The sequence below is a fragment of the Natator depressus genome, chromosome 10, assembly GCF_965152275.1.
Source record: "Natator depressus isolate rNatDep1 chromosome 10, rNatDep2.hap1, whole genome shotgun sequence".
Classification (NCBI taxonomy): Eukaryota; Metazoa; Chordata; order Testudines; family Cheloniidae; genus Natator; species Natator depressus.
In genome coordinates, this window is record NC_134243.1 from 61,301,604 (window position 1) to 61,323,384 (window position 21,781).

A 21,781-nucleotide genomic window follows, 5' to 3' on the forward strand; every position below is an offset into this window, starting at 1 on the left:
TTAATTATCAGAACTCTGAGAGGACTGCTGTCTATATTTTTTGTCACAGTTTCCAACTAGAGACTAACTCAGAATCAAAAGTCAAAGATGTATTACTTTGATAGGAACGTTAAATTAGCTAAATTGTTATCTTAATATTTTCTAGTTCCGCAGTTCTTTGTATTTACTTATGGAAACACTTAATGCAACCACTCCTCACTATGTACGATGCATAAAGCCAAATGATGAGAAGTCACCATTTGAGTGAGTACACTAGTGCTGTTGAAATACTATGTTAAGACTGAATATATGTTCTTATTTTTTAGATTAGCCAAGTATCAGTAAAGTGTTTTTATTAGCTGAAGTTTAGATACAGAATGTATTTTATTCCCATAAAGATTACTAAAATAAAACAATTTAATATTTGTATATAAACAATTAATGCTACATGATTCACCTGGTCATAGTTATTAAGACACTGGAAAATTTTCTGTTGAGTTAAAAGGTTTCAAGCCATGATTTATTTTTTTTGTTTCTTTGCTATAACATTTTTGGAGGGAACGCTGACCATTTTAGTTTTAAGTGGGTAGATAGTTTGTATGGGTGTGCTTGATCTTCTGTGACGTGGATTAGTACAGTTGGGTTTCTGGGAGGAAAGTCGCTACTTCATACTACCTACCCTTTTAACAAAAATATTTATAAAGGTGTTAGCTCTTTTCTAGGAATGTTCCTACGTGCAATGTCGATCACATCCAAAATGTTTGCCTTCTTCCTAAAATACTTACAACACGCACTGAAATAGTTGTGAATAAGAAGAGCATTCTTAATGTTATGTGTCTGTCAAGTGTTTCAGAATTCTGAGAGCCAGCACTGCTACCAATCGCTTTGAAATTGGAGTAGACTTTAATCATGACAAGCACGCAACCATTAATGAGTTTCATGTTCAGAGATACAGGAAAATCTCTTTGCTCAGAGTTATGATGTCTGTTAATAGTGTTGACGGATACATGCATTGACAAGGGAGATATACACACTAAGTCTGCCTTCGTGGTACCATATGACACAGCCACAAAGATCTGTTGTTCAGGAATTGGCATTCTAAAGAGTGCTTAAATAGGCTTTGACAATATAAAACACTTTTTATTAAAGTTGCTAGTGAGAATTTACCTGTATGTATGTTATATATTGAGAATACTGACTGATTCTGTGCCATTTGATAATATACACTTTCAAATTTAGCACTGAAGGGAACAAAGCCTCTGTAAGAGAAAAATAAATGTACTGCTCATCTGTCTTTTGGGAGGAAGCCCTGAAGTTCAATTTCCATGTTTTTTTCCATATAAAGAATTTGGGTCAGACATAAGAGATCCTGAAAACTCCCTTGGGACCCTGAGTGCTTCAGGCATGAATAGAAATACAAAATGGTTTATATTTCTTCATCTGATGTAAATATTATCAAAGTAGTATTCATTCTATTAAATACCATTTTTATGAATAAATTCTGATACCAGAAATCCTAGAAATGAAATACATTGTTGTATGGCCAGATCTTGCAAACACTTGATCAGTGGGTACTAAGTACTATACTCAGTAGTGTTTGCAGGACTAGGCCCTTAATATAAAAGGTAGGGATGTGTGTATGTGTGTTTGTTTATATATATATAGAGAGAGAGTGTATGTGTGTGTGTAGGACATTATTATATAATTCAGAAATATTTAACACCTGCAATTTTGTTTTGCTGGTAAAGAACCTCTGTACTAAACTGTGATATCTCCAATTATGCATACAGGTACTAATCTTTGCAAGAAGTACAATGGTTATAAACATGGCATATAAAAACTGGAAGAAAATAATGTATAAGTTCTGTTCCCTTAGGTTTGACTCAAAAAGGGTGGTGCAACAACTGCGAGCATGTGGTGTTTTGGAAACTATTCGAATTAGCTCACAGAGCTATCCATCCAGGTAAGTGACTACTCCTTTTTCTTGAATACATATATTTAGATCTGCTGAAATAATTTACATTCACCAATTTTTCATTTTATAGGTGGACTTACATTGAATTTTTCAGCCGTTACAGCATTCTCATGACGCAGCATGAACTCTCTTTAAGTGACAAGAAAAAGATTTGCAAGACTGTTTTGCAGAGGCTAATCCAGGTTAGCATTTCTGCTCTGTGCTGTCATCCATTATAAATAAGGCTGTGATTTAGTCACGGGTATTTTTAGTAAAAGTCATGGACAGGTCATGGGCAGTAAACAAAAATTCACGGCCTGTGACCTGTCCATGACTTATACTAGAAATACCCCTGACTAAATCTTAGCTGCTCTTGCGGCCCTAGGGCGCCACTGCTTTGGTGAGAACCTGGGGGCCGACAGCTGGCCCCTGCTCTGGTGGTAGGGGAAGACTGCCCCTGGCCAGCCGCTGCTCCGAGGACCCTGGGGAACACTGCTCCGACAGCCTCCGGGGCCACTCCTGGGACTGCTGCTCCGGGGTGACCCCCGGGGCCAGCCGCCCTGGGCGCTGCTTGAGTGGCCCTGGGGCCAGCTGCCCAGGGCTGCCTGAGCAGTTGGCCCCAGGGCCACCCCAGCAGCAACCGCTGCGGCGGGGGCCAGCTGCTTGGGTGGCCCTGGGGTCAGCCACACCTGCAGCTGCAGAAGTCACGGAGGTCCCAGAAAGTCACGGAATCCGTGATCTCTGTGGCACACTCGCAGCTTTAAATATAAATACAAAGGATCCAATTCACAAAAGTATTTACTCTTTAAATATGAATGATGATTTAAATATTATTTATCTTATTATTAGGTAGGTCATTTAATCAGCTGTGGAGTAGTGGATTGAGCACAGGGCCTTTGTTCTTTTCCACCGGCCACTGATTCAGTGTGAGCAATTACTTAACCTCTCTTCACCTCTGATTCCCCGTCTGTAGAAGGGGTATAATGATACTTTACCTATCTTAGTAAAGCATTTTAGGTCAATGAAAAGAAAGTGCTACATGCATGCTAAGTGGAATACAGTAAAGCGCAGTGCTGTTCTAATAATGTGTTATCTTGCAATCAAACTCTCTGAAGCCAAAGCTTTAATGGTAGCAAGTTCAGCTCAGCCTTCCATCCTCTTGAAGTGAATAATTGAGTTCCTTGATGTTTACTGTATGTGGCTTCTTAAGACTTCCGAAAGTAGCCTACCTGCTCTAAACATTAAGAATCCCATGTCACGTTTTGCACCAAGGCTATCCCTCGCTGAAAATATTTTTTTCCTTCTCTTCCATCATTCCTGTGTGATGTGTATTCACATTACACCAGTTACTTGTAGCCCTTCAGCTTAGAGGTGACTGAACTTCAGCTGAAGTATAAATACACAGGGTCAGAAGCTGCCTTATTTACACCCAGAGTCAGTTAATGGTGTAACTGGGAGGAGAATTTTGGCCATAGTTTGTAAAGTGCTTTGAGATGTAATTGTATGAAAAGTGCTGTGTGACTATAAAATATATAAAACTGACCTTATGCAAATTCCTCAGTCTCTTTTAGCATTTAGATCCTTAATTTTTGAAGCAGAAAGATTGTGGAGTGAGCACAGAGCTCAAATATTTCCCCAAATCTGTAGGGAGGCTGCTTGTCGTTAACTGTGTTTCTGACGTTTTGGCATAGCTAGGCTACAGTTATTTATGCCTGTCCCCCTGCCCCCCAAAAAGGAGAAGAAGATTGCAGATTGTAAATAAACCTACGGTTTTCTTTTGCAGGATCCTAACCAGTATCAGTTTGGGAGAACAAAAATTTTCTTTAGAGCAGGGCAGGTTGCTTATTTAGAAAAACTGCGGTCAGATAAACTGAGACAAGCATGCATCGTGATCCAAAAGAATGTTCGAAGCTGGCATCAACGGAAGAAATTCCTCCGTATAAAACAAGCAGCTGTTACAATACAGCAGTACTTCCGTGGACAGCGGGCTGTACGGTACTTCATAATAAATCAGTTTGCTATGAGGGCACGTGTGAAGAGCTCAGACTCATGCCTGGCATACACATGCAAGTGTAAATATGGGGGAGAGTTTGATTAGCGCTCTGCACATGTGGGCTGAGCCTGACCAGGCAACTGGGCTCTATGCCCACTTGGCACTCGAGTCACAATTTGGCTCTGTATGTTAGACTTGTTTCCAGGAATAGTCCAAATTAAAATGCTACTTAATGTGAATCTACCCCAGAGTAGGGAACACCCGTAATTTTAGACCCAAATTCACCTCCATCTGCTGTGACCTCACTTTTAGCATTTTAAATTACTTGTATTACAAATGTTGACTCATGAAACTGGGACTATAGACATGTCATTTAGTTAAAAGTATTGGTTCCACATAATGATAGTCATCTTATCCTATTATTTCTTTTGGGTCCAACCTTTGGGACTTGAGAGGATGAGCACAAGGAGTCTAATATCAATTAAAAATAACTTTATTTTCTTTTTAATTAAGGCAAACTATCACTGCTACAGCTCTAAAGCAAGCATGGGCTGCTATAGTTATTCAGAAGCACTGTCGGGGATATATTGTCCGTAAACTTTGCCAGCTCATCTGTGTGGCTGCTATAACAATCCAAGCTTATGTGCGAGGATTTCTAGCAAGGAAGAAATTCCAAAAGGTACAGCCATTTAAGTATTTGACCAAGATCCCAGTGTTTGGGAACTTTTGTGTTATAAAATGATGGAGGCAAATTCTAGTGATGCTTAATGCTGTATCTTTGACATGAGGTACTCTTGAATACTTCAGCATGTGGATGAAATGTTTATTACCTCATAATTTCAAGCAGGATCTATTGCACTTTCACTTTACAATTTTTAAAATGTCGGAGGTGGTGGTCTTTGATTATTCCAGTGGTTTGGATGTGCTATTTGAATGTGTTTCTATTTTAAGTGTTAGGATTTTAACATGGTTGTTTATCCCTGTAGATAGAATCACAGAACATCTGAACAGATGTTGGTTGATCCACCAGATAATTGTAGGAGTTTGTTGCTCTCTTGTTTTAAAGATGCTCAAGGAACACAAGGCTGTAATCCTTCAGAAACATGCCCGTGCTTGGCTTGCAAGACGTAGATTTCAGAATATTCGGCGATTTGTGTTGAATATCCAGCTTTCGTACAGAGTTCAGCGACTGCAGAAGAAACTAGAAGACCAGGTAGATGACAAGAATCCATTCATGTTTTCTATTAATTTTCTTTCAATGCATTTGTTTTATTGTGAGTCAATCACATGTGAATTAGACATTTATGCTAATAATATCATCTGCAGTTCATTAGACACGAAAAATTTGCATAAGGGATATGGACCCTGATAAGGGCCTAAAACAACCACAAATTGTCTTCCCATGCAGGCACACTATTCTATATTTGTCCAGAGGGGCTTCCTTGTACTTTTTGAAGCATTTGGTACTGACCCCTCTTGACGATGAGATTCTGGACTAGAAGGCCAATGGTTAGATCCGGTGTGGCAGTTCCTATGTATGCTGCAATTGTTCAGTCACTTCTCTTTGATCCTGTTCACACTGGGATCAGAACCATATTAGCTGCAACTCTGTTTTAGATGCATTTGCTGTTTTGTGGGTTCTACCATGGTTTTCTTTCAGGGACAATTTTTTGAGAGCCATATTAGCCAAACTGGTTTTATAATATGGCTTTAACCTCATTTTCAGACAGAATTTCCCTGGTTGTAGTGAACATGAATGAGCAAGGGGAGGGGTCAGGCAGTAGATTAGCTGTTTTCTCATAACTGAGGCAAGGTTAGGTGGTAAATTGTTTTTGTTGTCCAAGTATTGCTTGATTCTGTTCTTTGAGGTCATTCTTTACTTATACAGTGTCCAAACAGTTTTTAAAAATTGAGAGAACAAATATTCAATTATTAGAGATTTCCAATGAAAGACACAAAAGTTGGGCTTTGGTAACTGATGGAGGGATAGAGCAGAACCTGTTGCAACTGTTTTGGGAGGGGAAATGTGTGTATTTCACTAATAATATAAGTTACTAAATAGAATGGAACAAAACTCTAATTTGGTTTCATTTTAACCTATGTTTACTCATTTTAGAACAAAGAAAATCATGGCTTACTGGAGAGGCTGACTCACCTGGCTTCGACTCATGCGAATGACCTAGATTCAATCCAGAAACTTGAATTAGAGCTTGAAAAATTAGTGACACAAAAGAGAACCTCTGAGGAAAAAGGAAAGAAATATAAGGAGGACGCTGAACAGGTTAATCTTCCTGTTTCTGGTGGTGGTCGCAATTTAAGATAATTTATTAATCTTTTAGTTACTGTGACAATGGGTTTATGTAGTGCCTGATCCTGAGGGTTGCTCAGCATCTGCAACTTCTAACAAAGTCTGCAGTTTCCTTTAAACTGTAAGCCCTGGGTTTCAATGAAAGATTTTTTTTTTGTTCATTTTTAATTTGTGTCTCTTATTAACTTCTTATGTTTGCAGAAACTCTCAAAACTTGAGAAACAGAATGCAGAACTGCAAGAACAAAAAACATTATTAGAACAGAAGCTCCAAGAGGAAACTGAGGAAATGAAAGGTACAATAAGAAAGCAGATGTAGGGCAGTTTTGCAAAGCTGCAGTGGAGAAAAGTGATAGAGCCAGCTCCTCAGCGGGTGTAAATAGGCATAGCTCTGTTGAAGTCTGTTTACTGTAGCTGGACATCTTTGCTTGATTCTTTTAGTATATTGCTCTTAAAAATCCAAGTTCTCTTGAAAGGTTAGCACGTGGAATCAAAATCTGTAATTACATTTTAGAACCCATAGCATGTTGATTTGTCAGAACTTGCTTATGCTGTGGTTCTGCATCTCAGGATTAATGTGGTTACATGTGATATGTTAATTCTAAACTAAACTATCCAAAGAATTGCTTATTTAAAACAAAAACTCATGTTCATGCTCTTAATTTTTAATTTACTCTAAATGTTCACTGTTACATGAAGAGCCTTCAAATATAATTTTTTTCCCCACAGACAAAATGGATGACCTCACAAAACAACTGTTTACCAATGTACAACAAGAAGAAAGACAAAGAATGTATGGAATTTAAGTTATTTTAAAACTACATTTTTCTTACTCTCTCTCTGCCTTTTTTTTTTCTTTCTGAAAATGTATTATGCATACATAAACACAAAAATCGTTCTGTTCTCCATGGCTATTGGGGTATATATTCGAATAGGAAACTAAAACATGTCAACAGAGGGAAGGTTAAAGACATTAGTCATGTGCCTGGGAAATTGTATGGTTTCCTTTGATCAATTTTGCTTTTACCATTTTCTGTTTTAATTCTCAAGCATATTTTTGAGAACTGAGAGGAGAGTCTGATCATAATGGTGCCTTTGGAAATGCACTGCAACTCACAATGTCTGAGAATAAGCTGATGGTGACACCAGGCAGATTTTTTTGTGACTTAGAGGGAAAAAGACAGAAAAGGGGGTTGACCTTAGGGAAATCAGACAATGTCATGCCCACAGCCAGCTCTTCCAGTTACTCTCTCTTTCTCTCTCTTTCTCTCTGACCACCAACATTTCAAAGAAATAAAGGGCATTTGCTTGAAAATACAGGACAAAGCTTAGTTTTAAGGCATGGGCCCTCACTCCCCAAAGTGTTTCCATTTGTGTCACAAAGCCACATAGTTCGTCCACATGTTATGATCCTTTGTATGATTGTTGCTTGAAAACGTACCTCTTATCTGATAAGATGCTTCACAGTAGCTGCTAAATGTATATGATTTGTAGAACATTCGGCACAAAATAAGAGACATCCCTTAAAATACAGGGAAATGTGGTTGCTCAACCTCTCCAAAAGTTGGAAACCCTGTGTCCTTCTCAGGTGAGAGAGTCTCCCGTCGACATCACATAGTGCGGACCCTGCGGTAAGTCGATCTAAGCTATGTCGATTTTGAGTTACGCTATTCAAGTAACTCAAATTGCGTAGCTTAGATCGAATTTCCCATGTAGTGTAGACAAGGCCTGAGTGAAGACTGTCTCCACCAGCTGGGTCTCACAGGGAGCTAGCAGGAAAGGCGAGGACACTTGCGCTGTATTACTGGCTGGGGGTACGTCTACATAGGGAAAAAAGCCTGCAGCAGTGAGACCCTCCTCTGTCACAGGGTTTCAGGGCCCGGGCTTCAGCCCAAGTGGGAATGTCTACGCTGCTATTTTTAGTTCCATAACATAAGCCTGAGTCAGTTGACCTGGGCTCTGAAACTCACTGCTTTTTTTTTTTTTTTTTTCAGTGTAGACTTTCCCTTAGACATAGGGGTTGTTCTGCCTTTGAGCCCTCTACCTCAGTCCCCATAGCCAGGTAGATGTAGGGAGGCCTGGGCACATTCCTGTCATCCTCTCATCAACGTTGCAGATGATTCTGAGAAGCTAGGCTGGGATTTTGAGAAGTGCTCAGCATTGGCCTAACTCTGCTCCCACTGAAGTCATTCAGAGCAAAGTTAGGCTGACACTGTGCACTTTTGGAAATCCCACCCATCTCATTTACGTGCCCCACCCATCCCCCATTTTCTCTTGCCCAAGTTGTGGTGGAGGATTCCACCAAGTGTCTTCTGTGACACATACAAGAGAGAATATGTCCCATTATTCTTAGGTACCTTTAGTAACTTTCTGAAAATTAAAAGGTGAGGTTTTTTCCATTCCTGGTTATTAGGTCAGTAAGTGATATTAATAGTTGACAGTATTTCCCCTCTGTTTTCAGTCCCACCTAATATTTTTTACTCCTTTATACATTTTATGCTTTTTTCAGTTGAAGGGTGCACCTTGTCTGTCATTCCACCTGGTCCTGTTTCAATGGATATATCTATATATGAACTGGAGGTGTAGTTTTTGACTCACATAGACATATGCATGCTAGCTTTGAATGAGCTAGCGCCCTAAAAACAGAATTGAAGCTGCAGTGACGTGGGCAGCAGAATATTCCGATAGTTTCAAGTGTAGACGTACCCATAGCCTTCGGTCTCCAAAACTGCAAATCAAATGGAAAAAACAGAACAAAACACTTCTTCACCTGGAGATGGGTTTTTAAAAAGTGCTTTCTTTCTGATTCCTTGCAGAATACTTGAGAAAAAGTTCCAAAATGAGAAGCAAGAATATGAAAAAGAAATTGAGTCATTAAAGGGAGAAATTAAGACTCTCAAAGAAGAGAAAATTAAGCTGCAAGATCAAATTCAGGAAGAACATGTCATTCAGGATGGCTTAAAACTGGAAGTAGGACAACTTAAAAAACAGGCAAAGGTAGGAGGAATTTTTAAGTAAACAAAACCAGGAATGGTCCAGTTTATTTTAGTTTCTTCCCTATATACTGCAAATAGAGAATTTCAGTGCTTTATTGATACTCCATCTTTTCTGTTCTGTTGTTTATGTACAGTACATTTTAAAGCAAGCTGTGGTTAGTAAAAATCTGGTTGAGGCAATAGTGTATATTTACTGTTGGCTTCAATACACATGGAAAAACCAGACAGACACAAAATTACTCTCATTTTCACAAATGACAGCTGGTTAGTACATTTGAGTGTAAAATCTGAAAATTGCACTTCTCACAAACCCACTGCCAACTAAAAACAAAACAACAACAAAACTGTATCTATTGTCCTGATGAAAGGAATATTTGTAACCTAATTCTGCCCTCAGAATAAGCACAACTTAAAATGTAGCCAATGAGAACTGTGCAAAAATATTGGAGGACTGAATTGGGCCTTAAACATTTTGTCCATTAAAATATGTGAATCAACTTTTGGAAGAAGGTATTAATTCAGTAGGAGGACATTTCCTAAATATATTTATTCCCTTTTATAAACAGAACCTGTTTGTGTGTGTTTAAAAACAGCAAAATATTCTTCCTTCGAGTCAAATATTGTAGCATAAACTATATATGCTGTGTCAGAATCTTACTATTAGGTTCTCTCATATAGGTGAATATTTGAGACCTTTTACTAGACTGATTTAAACAGAACACATTTTAAATCTTGTGGCATGTTGATCAAACCGTTGTTAATTATAATACTGTTTACAACTTAGTCAATATCTGGCCCATCTTAGTCACTCATTTTTATCTCATTGGACTCCATCTCATTCTGAAAAAATTGTCCAATTCAGATGATACCTGAATTGCAAAAGGAAATTGAACTGCTTCAGACCCAGAAAATGGATGTGGAAAAGCAGGTCCAATCCCAGAAGCAAGAAATGAGAGGTAATTGACAACTATGTAATTCAGAGCATTTACAGACATTTACGATTCTGTTTTAACTGATCAAACATATATGTTTAGTTGTGTCAGTTTTTCTAGATATATTATAAAAGGTAAAAACACTCAGAGGTCAAAACTTCTCAGACAGACGTTAAACAAACAAACAAACAAACAAAAAACCAAATAAACCCCCTTGCCCAAAACCAGAATGAACTCCATCCCATCAGCCACATTATCTTCCACCAGAAAAAGTCTGAGGGAAAACAGGTGAGTATTGCTGCGTGCTGAATGAATACCAACACCAGGGACTCCTCACCAAGAACACTCAGTCCTCTCTCATTTAAACAACAGTGGTGTTAATTCAGATGTCTCAGATGATTGCCCTTGCTTTGGGATCACATGACAGAGGAGTTGGTCTCTCAGCCAGCCAGCACTCAACCCATTTACAGATCAAAAGTAACACCTTGAATTTAACTCAGAAATGAATAAGTAGCTAGTACAACTCACAGAGCATGGATATAATATGCTCTCTAGCACTGATTCAGCAAGGCATATGCCTAAAGCCCATGAGTAGTTGAAGGGATTGCTGGCATTCTTAAAGTTAGGCATGTGCTTCACCAGAGTCTGTGAGAAATGCTGAACTGGAGACCGTGAGAAATGTTGCTTAACAAGAGTGCTGCCACTGTCTGCACTCGCTGCAGTACCTAATAGCTTGAAGGTGCAGCTCCTGTGTAAATCATCTTGCGGTAAGCAAAGCATTAAATAGCTACGGTGTAGATAACTCCAGCAAGGTCCAAATTCGGAAGGAAAGGACATAACTTTCATATCAAGTGCACATGGTAGACAGCATCCTTGGCACTTGTACCTACCTAGATAGCCATAAAGAGATAGGGATAGAACGAAGTCTCTGGATTGCACTCCTTAGTTAAATTAAGTATATGCATCATCCACCAGCAAAGAAGTTGGCTGCTTTAGAAAGAGGCTGATGTGATTATTTGTATGACATATATATTCTGAAAATTTAAGGAGAAAATTCATTCTTTACATAATGATGTTTATTTTCAGAAAAGGTGTTGGAAGTTGCGCAACAATTTTTTGAGAGCTATGATGTTGAGGATGTAAGAAGCAGGTAAAATATATAAATTTTTTTCTAGGCTTTTTAAAAATGTAAAACAATCATACTTTTAAGATATTTAATTTCTTCATCCATACACATTTTACATTGTCTTGCCTTGTATTTTAGGCTGTCCACAGAAGATTTGGAACATTTAAATGAAGATGGAGAACTTTGGTTTGCTTATGAGGGCCTGAAAAAAGCCACAAGGTTAGTTTTAATTATGTAATGTATTGTTCATAATTCTGGCCTGAGATTCATAGGATAAACTGTAAGGGGCAGTAATAAGGAAACTGGTCTTACAGTATCATACTGCAAGCATCATGTAACAAGTGAACAAACATTGCCTAATAGCGGAATAGTTTAGGGCTCAATCCAGCAAATCGCATTGTTATGAAGTCAATGGGACAAATGCATGAATAAAAAATTACTCATGAATAAAACCTGCAGGATTGGGCATTATAAACATTAAGTAAGGATGGTGGTATTTTAATAGTGCAAGCATTAGAAACATATGGGTATTTTTTAATAGCTAGAGAACTTTCCATGGGGATTCATGAGACTAATCTCCATAAATTTTAATGTTTTGATGAGTGACCCAATCTTTGAGTGGAGAGGCATGGACTGAAAGGAACAAAAAAGCTCGGACAGTCTTGGTGGATATATTGTGTACAAGAAAACTTTCTCTGAGCTTTGTTTTAAACCAGTCATATAGCTTTTGTTTAGTACTGTACAGCTAGAAAAAGGAAATAATTTTGACCTTAGAAGCCTTTAAGAACCAGTGTTACTAGTGAGATCCATTTAGTTTGGGCTAAAACCACACTGCACATAATTTGGGCGTTTTGTATTCTACAAGGTCCTTTATCCACCTGACATGGTTACTTTCTCTGATTTACATGTCTGCACATGGTGGTGTTTCTTTAAAGGTTCTGAAGTTGTTAAATGAAATCTCTGTTTACAGACATAAACAATACATTGCATGCATATCAGGAAAGATGAGATAACTGAATAGCTTTGAACTGTATAGTCATAAATTATAACATAAAATTGAAAACTATTTAGATTGAACCCTTGTCGTGAGAAACAAAATGTGTGTGTTCTGGGAGCTCATAATTGGTTGAATTCCTGGGGTGTTGAGGTTCTGGAGTTGTTTCAGCTCTATGCCTTGTTTTCACATTGCTTTTGTCTTGACCCTGGAAGAAGGCATATTGCTGCCAAAGTCATACTCTGTCTGTAGCTTCCAATTTTTGTTTTTTAACAGAGTGTTGGAAAGCCAATTCCACTCTCAGAAAGAGAACTATGAAAAGGAGATTGAAGCTTTGAACTTTAAAGTTGAACATCTTAGTCAAGAAATTATCCATTTACAAAAGTTGTTTAGGGAGGAAAATGACATAAATGACAGCATCCGACTTGAAGTTAGTAGACTAACATCGGAAAACATGGTAAGGTTCAACTACTGCAGAGGTTAGTACTATCTTGTCGGACAGAACCTTTTCTCTTATTACCTTGGGACAGAATCCTGCCCCAAGCGTATTTGTGGCATGAAACCCTCAGTATTTCTGCAGGCACTTCCATTAATCTCGATGGACCCCAGAGATGTAGCCATGTCACAATACACAGCCTCTATGCCCACACTGGAGTAAAGGCTGTGGTGATGCCCAACAAACTGCCATACATGAGGACATCATCAGGAGAGGTGACAGACTTGGTTGGCCTGGTCTACAGCCAGTTTGTTCAGCCACGTGGAGCTACTCTGTCTTAGCCCCTTACTGCTGTGTAAACCTGGGCTGAGAAATGTCCTCAATGTGCATTTTTGTCATAATCGTCAAATGTTAAAATACCCATTTTACAAACTCTGATTCAGCAGGAGCTGCATGTTCATGCACCTGAAAGCAGAATGTGGCTCAGGTGGTTGATACTTTCCTAAGGAAACAGATGAATCACAGTGTGAGCTTAGATTGTATTTTAACCCTTTGTATGCCCATGTGACTAAGACTTATGATTTTATAAAGGATTTTGTTCTATTCAAAATATTGTCATGATGGACATTGGTAGGCTCATACAAGTATTATGCTGGACATACTATATGCTCTTCCTTGCCATTCTTATGGGATTTTTTGTTTCAAATTACAGTAATAATTTGTGCAAATCTGGAGTTTTAGACTGGACAGCTATTCAGGAATACAAACAAATATTTCTAAGCTTTTAGGTCACTTGAATAGAGAATTAGCTAGAAAAACAATACCAGAGCTTTAGCATTGATCAGGAAGCTATCATATTTAGCCATTTCAGTACATCCTAATTTAAATAACTGGTCTGAAAATCAAATAAGACCGCTATTGTTTGACTGATGGTATGTGTTTATCTTTCTCATCGGTGGATGTCATAGCTTAATAAAGAGAGTTTCTTAATGAAAAAATAACCCTTTCCAGAGCAACACAAACTAGAATCAGAATTACACAGTATGTTGCATGCTGGAGGTACAGTATTTCAAACTGATATAGCTAAGAGTCAGACACTCATGCTACAGTGTCTTTGTAGGCAAACAGCCACCATTAACCATACAGCAATAGCTCATACAAACATACATCTTTAGAACACGAGTTTTTTTTTTTTTTTTAACTTCATACATGGAAAGATGGCAGAACACTTGGGTTAATCCCTCTACTGGTTTTGAAAAGTACCAACCACTTGGAACAGACAAAAGGAAACTTATTTTACTGCTTTTTCTGAAAGATGGTGTTTCTTTCATTGCTTACCCAGGTGGCTGTTACAGTCAACCAGTCCCAGTTAAGCAAAGCTCAACATTCTGCAGTTTTAAAGAGTTCAGATCCAATAATTGGGTGCCAGTCATAATGATGTCCTGTAGTTGGATGCATACAGGCCACCAGGATTGCCAGCTATTTTGCACACATACAGCATGTGGATAGAACCAGGACCTTCACCTCCCAAAATTGAGTCCTCTAGCATGTAAACTTAAGGATAATCTGTCAACAGGCATTTATTCTTATATCTAGCATAGCAGTGGTTTTCAACGTGTGGTCCACTGACCCCAGGGGACCCACAGACTGTGTAAGACTTTCCAAAGAGGTCCGCACTTCCATTTGAAATTTTTTTAGGGGTCTGCAAAATGAAAAAAAGTTGAAACCCGCTGCTCCATAAGTTTGAGCAGTCTGAGGTTCCATCCACCAAAGGGCAGTTATTCACAGAAAGCAGCCAGTAAATTACAAGCATTTGTTATAAGTCCAAAGCCTGTTTGAACACTTGAGCAATACAAAATCTTCTGACCAAGAGATGAAAGTGCTACCACCTGCACCATACTGATATTGATACACATGGAATATACGTTTCCAGGAAGGAAATGCATTCTGTAGTGTATAATGTTATTTCCTTTGACTGGAAAAAAGTAAGAGTCAGTAGGAGAAATATTTTCAAAATTTAATTTGAAGTTACTGAGATGAAAAAGCATTTAAAAAAGGGAGCCTATAATATCATTTCTTTCTGAAGTGTTTTGTAATATATTATATAAGAGATACTGTCTAAAAATAAATTGAACTGGAAAAATGAAAATCATGACATAGTTTCCTTTAAACTAATTCAGCTGTTTAAACTTTAGGCAAAGTATTGAGAGACTAAATTATTCAAATGTTTTTTCCTCTTTATAAAGATGATCCCAGACTTTAAACAGCAGATTTCTGAACTTCAAAAGCAAAAGGTGGATCTTGAACAACGCCTTCAAGAACAAGCTGCCAAGATGAAAGGTAAAAAGCCAACATGGGGCCTGTCTTGCAAACAAATACAGGGAGCCTAGGGGACCCCCCTACTAGCACATCGGTGCCACTGTCTGGACTCTGTCCTCTCCCCTTCCAGCATGGAGGGGGTGGTATTTTGATGGGAGAGGGCAAAGTGGAACACTGCTGTGTCACTCCTCCAATGATGTGGGTCATTTATAGATGCCATGCCTCTGGCGTAACTTAGAATTGCTTGACAGCAGCTCTAAATTGTGTCAGATCTGCAGCTGGTCCACATCTCCCCATGTCTCTCCTGCACTGAATAGAGTTCTGGTGCATGAGAGAATCTTTCCCATGGCTGGGGTTTATTTACTACGTTCCATGCCATTACTGTGGGCCAAGCCTGGATTCCTTATGCATGCAAAGCTCCCATTGAGTTTAGTGGGAGTCTGGACTGAATAAAACTTAAAATCTGAAAATCCTGGCCGTCAGGATTTGGCCCATAGCAATGAAAGATTTTCTCTTGTTTATAAACACTTGGTTCCACAACAATGTTTTCATTTTATATGAAACTTTATTGCAAATTGTAATTACTGAAGGAGTTCCAAAAGTCCCTATATCATGTAATCATCAGAAGCGGGAAATAGTCAGTTATTTAACATTTAATTACATGACATGTACCTTGTAAATTGGTCTGATACTACATGTATTTATCAGCTGGTGTCTGATCCTGTGCCTTTTATGGGCACTCAGCTCCCATTGCAAACTGGACCTATTATTAAACAGTTGCTGTGTAAGCAAAGGACTTTTTTGATATGGGTATTTCCCTTGTAATTCAATATTGTTACAGGAAATAGGAAGAGGTTATTATGTGTAAGAAAATATTAACTAAATTCCAGCCTAGATCAATCAGCAAACTTGGGGGGGGGGTAGTTGTTTGTTTTTTGTTTGTGTTTCTTTTGTTGTTGGATATTTATTTTTTTAACCATCACAGGAAAAATGGAAAAAATGCCTAATCAGGTGCATCACAGTCTGTCAGAGAAAGGTCAAAGGAGGTAAATATTATTATTATATTATTTTAAATTAGGGTGTCAAGCAATTAAAAAAATTAATCACTATTAATCGCACTGTTAAACAATAATAGAATACCATTTGTTGAAATATTTTTGGATGTTTTCTACAATTACAAATATTTTGATTTCAATTACACAGAACACAAAGTGTACAATGCTCACTTTATATATATTTATTTATTACAAACATTTGCACTATAAAAAAGAAACTTCAGTTCACCTCATTGAAGTACTGTATTGCAATCTCTTTATCATGAAAGTTGGACATACAAATGTAGAATTATGTAAAAAAAGAATAACTGCACTTAATAAAACAATGTAAAACTTTAGAGCCTACAAGTCCACTCAGCCCTACTCAGGGGTGAAAGTAACTTAAAGGACTTACCGGTACGCCAGAGTCCTGAGCGGGGACGTGGCCTCAACTGGAAGACGCGGGGCCTTTAAAACAAGCCCACAGGGGCTTACTTTCACCTCTGGTCCTACTTCTTTTTCAGCCAATCACTCAGCAAACAAGCTTGTTTACAATTGTGGGAGATAATGCTGCCCGCTTCTTGTTTACAATGTCACCTGAAATTGAAAACAGGCATTCGCAGGGCATTGTTGTAGGGTGTAGCAAGATATTTACATGCCAGATGTGCTAAAGATGCATATGTCCCTTCATGCTTCGACCACCATTCCAGAGGACGTATGTCCATGCTGATGACTGGTTCTGTTCGATAACGATCCAAAGCAGTGGGGACCAATGCATGTCATTTTCATCATCTGAGTCAGATGTCACCAGCAGAAGGTTGATTTTCTTTTTTGGTGGTTTGGGTTCTGTAGTTTCTGCATCAGAGTGTTGCTCTTTTAAGACTTCTGACAGCATGCTCCACATCTCATCCCTCTCAGATTTTGGAAGGCATTTCAGATTCTTAAATTTTGGATCTAGTGCTGTAGCTATTTTTAGAAATCTCAGACTGGTACCTTCTTTGCGTTTTGTAAAATCTGTTGTGACAGTATTCTTAAATCGAACAACATATGCTGGGTGGCCATCAGAGACTGCCATAACGTGGAATATATGGCAGAATGCAGATAAAACCACGGAACAGGAGACATACAATCCCCCCCCAAGGAGTTCAATCACAGACCTGCAGGGCTCAAGTAGAGTTTCTAGCTTTTGCAGTTTTTCAACATCTGTCGGCACTGATAGTGCTCTTGAAGAGCTAATGTGGATGTGATAGTGGCTTTATTGCAAAGCAGGCGCTGAATCATAGCCAATGTGGAGTTCCACCTGGTTTAAATTAAGGCTGACGATTCGTCGCAGTTAACTCACACAATTAACTCAAAAAAATTAATGGTGATTAATCGCATTCTTAAACAATAGAATACCAACTGAAATTTATTAAATATTTTGGGATTTTTTCTACCCTTTCAAATATATTGATTTCCGTTACAACACAGAATACAAAGTGTACAGTGCTCAACTTACATTATTATTTTTATTACAAATATTTGCACTGTAAAAATGATAAAAGAAATAGTATTTTTCAGTTTACCTCATACAAATACTGTAGTGAAATCTCTTTATTGTGAAAGTGTAACTTACAAATGTAGATTTTTTTTTTGTTACATAACTGCACTTAATAAAAGAATGTAAAACTTTAGAGCCTACAAGTCCACTCAGTCCTCCTACTTGTTCAGCCAGTCGCTAAGACAAACAAATTTTATTTACATTTACGGGAGATTTTGCTGCCTGCTTCTTATTTCCAATGTCACGTGAAAGTGAGAACGAGTTCGCATGGCACTTTTGTAGCTGGCATTGCAAGGTATTTACGTGCCAGATATGCTAAACATTCATATGCCCCTTCATGCTTTGGCCAGCGTTCCAGAGGACATGCTTCCATGCTGATGATGCTCATTAAAAAAAGTGCATTAATTAAATTTGTGACTAAACTCCTTGGGGGAGAACTGTACATCTCCTGTTCTGTTTTACCCGCATTCTGCCATATATTTCATGTTATAGCCGTCTCGGATGATGACTCAGCACATGTTCGTTTTAAGATTACTTTCACAGCAGATTTGACAAAATGCAAAGAAGGTACCAATGTGAGATTTCTAAAAATAGCTACAGCACTCGACCCAAGGTTTAAGACTCTGAAGCACCTTCAAAACTCTGATCGCAACGGGGTGTGGAGCATGCTTTCAGAAGTCTTAAAAGAGCAACACTCTGATACAGAAACTACAGAACCCAAAGCACCAAAAAAAAAGAAAATCAACCTTCTGCTGGTGGTATCTGACTCAGATGCAAAAATGAACATGCATCGGTCCGCTCTGCTTTGGATTGTTATCAAGCAAAACCCATCATCAGCATGGACGCATGTCCCCTGGAATGGTGGTTGAAGCATGAAGGGACATATGAATCTTTAGTGCATCTGGCACATAAATATCTTGTGATGCCAGCTACAAATGCCTGTGATGCCATGCAAACACCTATTGTCACTTTCAGGTGACATAAACAAGAAGTGGACCGCATTATCTCCTGCAAACCGTAACAAAACTTGTTTGTCTGAGCGATTGGCTGAAGTAGGACTGAGTGAACTTGTAGGCTCTACAGTTTTACATTGTTTTATTTTCGAATGCAGTTATTTTTTTGTACATAATTCTAGATTTGCAAGTTCAACTTTCATGATAAAAAGATTGCACTACAGTACTTGTATTGGATGAATTGAAAAATACAATTTATTTTGTTTTTTACTGTGAAAATATTTGTAATCAAAAATAAATAGTGAGCACTGTACACTTTGTATTCTGTGTTGTAATTGAAATCAGTATATTTGAAAATGTAGAAAACATCCAAAAATATTTAAATGAATGGTATTCTATTATAAAGAGTGTGATTAATTGCGACGAATTTTTTAAATTGCTTGACAGCCCTAGTTGAAATATCTTGTACAAGAGGTTCTTGTTGTGACGGGTTGGATCACAGAAAACCCCTTGGAGGCTGCCAAGACTCTTTCTGCTCCTGCTTTCCTGCCCGGTCAGTTTAGGACTTCAGTGCCCTGCCTGGTTTCAGCCAGACCCACTAGGCCGCTGCAAACCCAGACCCAGGTCTGAACCACGTCCCCTAACAGCTGTAGGTTTAACTGAAAGCAGCGTACAGAAGTGTTCCTGTCTTTAACACTCAGATACCCAACTCCCAATGGGGTCCAAACTCTAAATAAATCCGTTTTACCCTGTATAAAGCTTATACGGGGTAAACTCATAAATTGTTTGCCCTCTATAACGCTGACAGAGATATGTACAGCTGTTTCTCACCCCCCACCCACCAGGTATTAATACATACTCTGGGTTAATTAATAAGTAAGTGATTTTATTAAATACAGAAAGTAGGATTTAAGTGATTCCAAGTAGTAACAGACAGAAAAAAGTGAATTACCAGGCAAAATAAAATAAAACACGCAAGTCTAAGTCTAGTACAGTAATAAAACTGAATCAGATAAAATCTCACCCTTAGAGATGTTTCCATAAGTTTATTTCACAGACTGGACACCTTCCTAGTCTGGGCACAATCCTTTCCCCTGGTACAGCCCTTGTTCCAGCTCAGGTGATAGCTAGAGGATTCCTCATGATGGCTCCTCTTTGGTCTGTTCCACCCACTTATATATCTTTTGCATAAGGCGGGAATCCTTTGTCCCTCTGGGTTCCCACCCCTCCTTCTCAATGGAAAAACACCAGGTTAAAGATGGATTCCAGTTCAGGACCCGGACCGCCGCCGGGTGAGTACTAGCGGGTGATGCCTTTTTTTTTTATTCCCACTCCCACTGGTTTCTCCACCTGACTACGCCACTGGTTCAGGTGACATGATCACATGTCCTGTGAGACCCCAAGCCTTCATTCCTCTCAGCCTGACTCACAGGAAGGCCTGTCTGCAAACAGAGCCATTCACAGTCAATTGTCCTGGTTGATGGGAGCCATCAAGATTCCAAACCACCATTAATGGCCCACACGTTGCATAATTACAATAGGACCTCTTAGTTATATTTCTAGTTACAGATACAAGAGTGATACATTTATACAAATAGGATGACCACGCTCAGTAGATTATAAGCTTTGTAATGATACCTGACAAGAGACCTTTTGCATGAAGCATATTTTAGTTACATTATATTCAAACTCATCAGCATACTTTCATAAAATCATATAGAGTACAACGTCACACTTGTTTCTGTCCATTTGAACCTTGTTGTATTCATAGCTCTGTACTGTTAGCTGGACTGTGTTTGAAATGGCCCACAAGTTTTCTACATTTTGCTAACACGTTTTCAAAACCACCATCGCTGAGCGCTACTGTAATGGATTGCTGCAGACTGAGCAATGCAAGCTGTGTTCAAAAGGCAAGCGACTGGCTACTGCTACCGTGTTACGTCTACTGTCAGTACTAATTGTTGTTACCTTTTCTTGAATATTCCATTCTTTTGCAACATCCATGAAACTCTCTGCACATGCTTCAGCGTAATGTCTCTCTTCAGTATGAGTTACTGTTACAGCAAACGACTGCAGTGTCCATCTGGTATCAATAAGCTGTGCCATGACACCAAGATCGCTATGATTGCTCAAGGATGTCCAGTGATCACCAGTGAAAGCAACAGCCAGTGCATTTTTCAGAAGCTCCAACTCTGTAGTCTTCTCGTTGTCAGTATAGGTCACTTATCTGTGATGCAATCGTTCCTCGGGAGGGCAAGGTGTATGACTGATTGATTGGAAGATGCAATTTGAATAATATCTCTTAGCCCTCTGTCATTTACAGTGTTGAGTGGTCTGCAGTCCATAGCTATCTACTTTGCAATAGCATTGGTTCAGGAGTTGAACTTTGTTTGATCCGTGGGCTTGTAGCAATCCTGAAACTCTGTAATTGTACTGTCGCGGCTGGCTGGATTCGTTTGCTGGTGGTGGGTTATCTATACCACAAGAGCCGGAGGCAAAAGCATGCTTAGAACGTAGGTGGTACTGCAGACTTGAAGTGCTTCTGCGGTACTGGGACCCAGCTGTGCAATAGCTACAGATAACAGTCTTTTTAGGCAAAGCACCATCTGGAAGTATTTTAAACATAAACTTCCCATTCAAAAGTCCTGAACTGTTGCTGCTTTGCTCCATTACCTTTTTCTGATATTTAATCACTCCAGATCATGAAAGCACAGTAGAACTGTGTCAATGTCTGGAATAATTCAATACATTCTTCTATATAATCAATATATTTGTGTCCTGTTCAAAAGAGTCCTTACCATGGATATGGAAAGATTTTATCTCAGGATTAACATTCAGTAGGGGAGTGAATAGTGCAGGAGGCTTTTTTTCGCCTGCTGCTGCTGGGTTAGCCTTTTGTATACTATTTTGTGTGCCTCCTTTAGAGGAGTCTTGGCTTATTGAAGGGGTAAGGTTTTTTTGGTTGGTTGGCTGGTTGGTTTTTATCTATCTATCTATATCTCAGTACTCTGGAGATGAGGGGTGTGAGTTGTGCAGGAGAAAGGTGAATTATTGATGCTACTCATGTTGGAGGGGGTTTCTGAGCTCACCAGGTTCACCTCCTGTCCGAAGAGAGTTTCATCTTAGACATCTGCATTCAGTGTTGGGAGAGGACAGGGGAGGGGGGAAGTAAGCAAGGACTTGTGCAGGAGGAGGCTCTGGGAGGACAATGGGGAGGA

The 21,781-nt window shown here is 38.9% G+C and overlaps 1 protein-coding gene and 1 pseudogene across 1 annotated transcript in view; one reads left to right on the forward strand and one right to left on the reverse strand.

The window, feature by feature from the left end:
• MYO5C (myosin VC) overlaps positions 1–21,781 on the forward strand; it is a 58,540-nt gene that overhangs the window by 21,649 nt on the left and 15,110 nt on the right. The window contains exons 16-31 of the mRNA XM_074966322.1: positions 146–243; positions 1,856–1,942; positions 2,025–2,136; positions 3,717–3,928; positions 4,440–4,605; positions 4,993–5,139; positions 6,043–6,207; positions 6,436–6,529; positions 6,963–7,026; positions 9,050–9,230; positions 10,092–10,185; positions 11,248–11,311; positions 11,426–11,506; positions 12,558–12,738; positions 14,964–15,057; positions 16,022–16,082. Of these exons, the coding sequence (XP_074822423.1) occupies positions 146–243; positions 1,856–1,942; positions 2,025–2,136; positions 3,717–3,928; positions 4,440–4,605; positions 4,993–5,139; positions 6,043–6,207; positions 6,436–6,529; positions 6,963–7,026; positions 9,050–9,230; positions 10,092–10,185; positions 11,248–11,311; positions 11,426–11,506; positions 12,558–12,738; positions 14,964–15,057; positions 16,022–16,082 (1,901 nt within the window). The remainder of the gene's footprint in view (positions 1–145; positions 244–1,855; positions 1,943–2,024; positions 2,137–3,716; positions 3,929–4,439; positions 4,606–4,992; positions 5,140–6,042; positions 6,208–6,435; positions 6,530–6,962; positions 7,027–9,049; positions 9,231–10,091; positions 10,186–11,247; positions 11,312–11,425; positions 11,507–12,557; positions 12,739–14,963; positions 15,058–16,021; positions 16,083–21,781) is intronic.
• LOC141995257 (E3 SUMO-protein ligase ZBED1-like) lies at positions 16,580–21,281 on the reverse strand (annotated as a pseudogene).